The sequence below is a fragment of the Antrostomus carolinensis genome, unplaced genomic scaffold, assembly GCF_000700745.2.
Source record: "Antrostomus carolinensis isolate BGI_N321 unplaced genomic scaffold, ASM70074v2 scaffold40860, whole genome shotgun sequence".
Classification (NCBI taxonomy): domain Eukaryota; kingdom Metazoa; phylum Chordata; class Aves; order Caprimulgiformes; family Caprimulgidae; genus Antrostomus; species Antrostomus carolinensis.
Genome location: NW_010291344.1, coordinates 3859 through 5048, shown reverse-complemented (window position 1 = coordinate 5048; position 1190 = coordinate 3859). Strand labels below are relative to the sequence as shown.

The 1190-nt window shown below is 59.8% G+C and overlaps 1 protein-coding gene across 1 annotated transcript in view; it reads left to right on the top strand.

Moving 5' to 3' along the window:
- The window catches only part of LOC104531192 (disks large homolog 3), a gene marked incomplete at its 5' end in the record, with an annotated part of 10482 nt that overhangs the window by 5434 nt on the left and 3858 nt on the right, over nucleotides 1–1190 (top strand). The window contains 2 exons of the mRNA XM_029087009.1: nucleotides 714–815; nucleotides 996–1168. Coding sequence (XP_028942842.1) covers nucleotides 714–815; nucleotides 996–1168 — 275 coding nt within the window. The remainder of the gene's footprint in view (nucleotides 1–713; nucleotides 816–995; nucleotides 1169–1190) is intronic.

Below are 1190 nucleotides of genomic sequence, written 5' to 3'. Positions count from 1 at the left end.
TGCAGCATCTGCCACACCAGCACGATGCTGGGTGAACGCCAGTGGAGTTCCATGTCCGTTGTGTGCAGCAGGGCAGCCAGGCTCTTGATTAAAAAGGGGCGATCAAGGGGTTAGGCTTGCAACCGCAAAGACTTGTGACCTGGGTCACAAGTGTGGTGTTGTGGGTCTGCAACACCAAGGGAGAAATCCCGAGCTAAACCTGAGCTGGGTGTTAGTCCCCGGGTGAGGACGGGATCCCTCCCTGCCTTGGGCCAGGTCCCTGCTGCAGAGCAACCCCCCAGCCCTCAGCGTTTGACCCTGTTCCATGCTCAGTCCCTGCAGACCCTTTCGCAGGCTGAACAGTCCCAGCCTCAGTGGTCTCTCCTTGCCAGAGGCTGGATCAGTCTCTCAGGCTCCCGTCCCTCTCCCAGCTCCGTGCCATGCGAGCCCAGCTGTCCCGGTTGTCTGGCTCCTGCCCTGAGCAAGGAAGTAGCTTTGCTGATCCGTAACCCTGGAGACCCGCAGCATCTTCCCTGGGGCTGCGCAGATGGTTTGGGTCAGATGGGAAGGAGATGCTGGCCATGAGCAGGAGGAGATGAGCTCGCACGGAGGAGGCCCATGTGAGCAGGAGCACCCGGTGCCAGCGGGGAGAGGGCAGGTTGATGCCAGGAGCAGCAGTGGGGTCAGCTGCCTGCAGCGCTGACGGGGCCTCGGGTGGTGGCTCTTGTTCACAGTTCACTACGCGAGGCCGGTGATCATCCTGGGGCCCACAAAGGACCGAATTAACGACGACCTCATCTCCGAATTCCCCCACAAGTTTGGTTCCTGCGTGCCACGTAAGTCCCAGCTGGTGCTCGGTGCCCTTGCTGGAAGCAGGTGACAGCAGTGGCTTTGCTACTTGCAGGGTCCAGCCTGTGGTGTGGGGAGGGGGCCAGGAGCACAGGTGGGTTTTCTCCCTCCCAGGAGGTTTAACGTGCACTGCTCTGGGTTTGCTCATGATGGCTGCTCTCCTCCAGACACCACCAGGCCTCGGCGCGAGAACGAGGTGGACGGACAAGACTATCATTTTGTCATATCCCGCGAACAGATGGAGAAAGACATCCAGGACAACAAGTTCATAGAGGCTGGGCAGTTCAATGACAATCTCTATGGGACCAGCATTCAGTCAGTGCGGGCAGTGGCGGAGAGGGTGAGTGTTGGGTGGCATTCCT